Source organism: Cajanus cajan, chromosome 1 (genome assembly GCF_000230855.2).
Source record: "Cajanus cajan strain Asha chromosome 1, NIPB_CcT2T_4, whole genome shotgun sequence".
In the NCBI taxonomy this organism is placed as follows: domain Eukaryota; kingdom Viridiplantae; phylum Streptophyta; class Magnoliopsida; order Fabales; family Fabaceae; genus Cajanus; species Cajanus cajan.
Window position 1 is genome coordinate 84,013,877 of NC_138517.1, and position 3,105 is coordinate 84,016,981.

Genomic DNA, 3,105 nt, shown 5'->3' on the forward strand with positions numbered 1-3,105 from the left:
TGACAAAAAGCTAATCTGCCACCCACCTTGGCTACATTATAAGGAATAACTATGATGTCTCAGCATGAGGATATACCAAGAAAAGGGATCCTCATCTTGTGCGTACAAAATAACCTGTCCACAATCTCATCCCATGTAAGGGTATAACTAATTGTTATATACATAATTATCATACATTACAAATTTACAACCATTAGGCTGCTTGCATGCTCACGCTTGCTTCATGGCTCATAACAGCAGATTCAGCACCTTCTTCCTCCTCAGTAGGTAGATCATCCGAGTGAAGTTCTGGTTGCTTAAGGCTCCGGACAAACTCAGTGAATGAAGGAAAATGCTCTGGAGAAAAGAAAGATGCTCCCATTCTATGATATGTGAACAACTCCAATACATTATCCCCAGACAGATTCTTCTTAATTTGTTCAAAACCCCCTGCAACACCAGACTCAGAAGAATTTTGACCTGAAACCTTGACCTCATGCTTTTTGCAAGCTGCCATGATTTGTGCAAGTAGCAACTCAGGGCTAGAATGGTTTTCCTTTGGTTGGTTCACATCCGAGAGGTCCATGCCGGGTAATATCATTTTGCATGAGTTCCTAGCAAACATCTGTGCAACAGGCACATAGCCATCCCTGCTAGCTGTGTTATAGAACCCTGCGGTTAGCTCCGCAGGATGAGATCGAGTTCCATACCAAGAGTGCATGAGTGGGATTTTTCCATGGATTGTCACTCCAGAGTCACCAAAAGTAGCAGATGCTAATGAAAGGAGGTTGTCTCCATGAGTTATGAGCTGATTGGAATACCAAGAAAGGAAGAAGTCCCCATATGTGGACTCCCAAGAACCCCCATCAGTGAAGAAGCCATTGGAGTATGGGAAGTGGTTATAGGTTGGTGCATCATGTGGACCACCAAGCCCCCACAAAGGGTTTCCAGATGCTTCAGCATGTTGCTTGAGAAAGCTGAGCATGTTTTTGTCATAACACTGAAATTCCCCAGCTCCTTGAGTACCATTACTTGGTAGCTGGTGGTGAGATGGATAACGTAGTTCGCCATCTGGTCCTAAACCCATGGAAATGCTCTGCAATATGGCAAGAAATGAGGAAATTGTCAGAGTCATATATAACCTAAAAGTGGATATTACTATTAGCATACATAAATGGTAAAATTTTACTTCTTGACATTCCTGAGGTTTCATGAAATTACACTAATACTTCCTACTTTTTTAACGTTTAAAGTAATCTCCCTTACAGTGTAATGTTTTACAAATAATTAAGGGGGTCACAACCTCACGGTACAATGTTTTTCAAATAATTAAAAGGTTAACGCATTATTTAAAGGGTATCAGTATAATGTTTTTCAAACAATTAAGAGAGGTTATCATAGCAGTATAAAAAGTAGGGAGTGCTTGTGCAATCAGAGGTGTCGCTGTAATTTACTCTAAATGGTACTGGAGTCCTGAAATTTTACCGTGATTGTAGAGCCCATGAATGGAGAGAATGAAGATTTGAAGCTCTCGCAGAAACTCTGGTACACTTGGACTGGAGTCTTCCCATCAAGAACAGGAAGATTGTCAACTGCCAAGGACAGGCATTCCTTATAATGCTGTCCTGATTTATCTGTGAAGTAAATATTGGGTTGAGATTCACCAATCTGGGATACCCATTTAGGTAGGGGGATATTTGGTTTTTTAGACCCATTAAAGCAGAGAGTCACATGGAGCTTGAGACCCACTTTCTGGACCATCTCAGCAATAGCAAGATAGCCTGACCAGTCATATTCTCCCATGGCATCTTTCTCAACAATTCCCCACCAAATAGGGAGCTCAACACCTTCAACTCCTAACAGCTTCAAAGCTTTTAAGCCAGCTGCAATTGCTCTAGCATGGTTTATTGAATTGCAGTCATAAGAAACTGTATCCAGAGGCAGCCCCACAAATAATCTTACACCATCTACCTGCAACATAGTATTTTCAGCATGTCAGTTACCTTCCAATGCCTTGAGATTCACACAACATAACAAAACTAAGTGTATTTCACCACTTAAAATATAGCATAACTGCATCATGAGATTTGAATGAAGCATAATAACAAACTCTTACTAAGAGAGATGCAGTACCTAGTTCCTACATCTAGAATTTACTAAACCTCTAGCATGTAAATCCCCTTCAGAATTCAGAAACTAGTCTCTCTATCTCATTCATTAATGCAATCAGAGTTTACAAAATTCATAGTTTCTCCTTACGATTGTGACGAAAATAGGTTATGCATTATCAAGAAAATCTCCCCGACAAAATGTAACGGATCAGGATTAATTTTTGCCAAAAAATTACCCTAAAAAATAAAATAAAATAAACCGGAAAAACACTCATCAAATTCATCAGATGACAATTTCAAGGAAACATTATCACACCATAAATATATTAAAATTCTAAAACAGGATTAACTTCATTATTTACCCCAACTATGTAAATGAAGAATTTTACAAGCTAATTTAGCCACCCTTAATATTTTCACATAATATCAAGCAAACAGATAAAAAGTTCAAGTCAAACCAATTACAAAAAAAGTATTATTAATTAATTGATTAATTAATCCTTTCCGTCAGAATCATATCAAACACAAAATAAATTCCCAATTTCCCCCAATAGTATCCCACCAACCAAACACTACACATAACATCACATGAAAAACAAAACATAAAACTCACCGATTTGGATTTCGTTCCAGACCCAGAAAGCTTCTTCTCCTCTCTAACGGGTTCAGTATGAACAGCCCTCAAAGTAAAGCTTAAACCAACCTTCTTCCACCGTATATTCCTACCAAAACTAACTCTATCATTCAAAACCCTGAAATTGTTCTTCAGATTACAAAAACCCTGTTCCCTATTTGCCAAATCGGACGCTCCTAGCTTCGCTTGAGAGCTCCCAATCACCGAAACCTCCATGGCCAACAACAACAAATCACGAAATAATCACACCAAAAAACCCTTCACCAAACGAATAAAAAATCGACTCTTTTGAGGATACCCACTTGAGGTTTCCAAAAGAATTTGCGCAGAAAATAGTGGGATTCGAGGAAAGGATAGATTTTGAAGATGGGAAAAATAGAA

The 3,105-nt window shown here is 38.6% G+C and overlaps 1 protein-coding gene across 1 annotated transcript; it reads right to left on the bottom strand.

Moving 5' to 3' along the window:
- Positions 1–3,105, bottom strand: BMY3 (beta-amylase 3). The gene is made up of 3 exons (XM_020364988.3): positions 2,704–3,105; positions 1,465–1,950; positions 1–1,075 (listed from the first exon to the last, which is right to left on the bottom strand). Exons 1-3 carry the CDS (start codon positions 2,938–2,940, stop codon positions 194–196), a joined length of 1,605 nt encoding a protein of 534 aa, XP_020220577.1. The 5' UTR covers positions 2,941–3,105; the 3' UTR covers positions 1–193.

Excerpts from the sequence above, each read along its gene's own strand:
- BMY3 (XM_020364988.3), bottom strand. The coding sequence starts at position 2,940 with ATGGAGGTTTCGGTGATTGGGAGCTCTCAAGCGAAGCTAGGAGCGTCC. Across the intron at positions 1,951-2,703 it reads CTGGAACGAAATCCAAATCG|GTAGATGGTGTAAGATTATT; the intron begins GTGAGTTTTATG and ends ACTATGTTGCAG. Across the intron at positions 1,076-1,464 it reads TCATGGGCTCTACAATCACG|AGCATTTCCATGGGTTTAGG; the intron begins GTAAAATTTCAG and ends GCCATATTGCAG.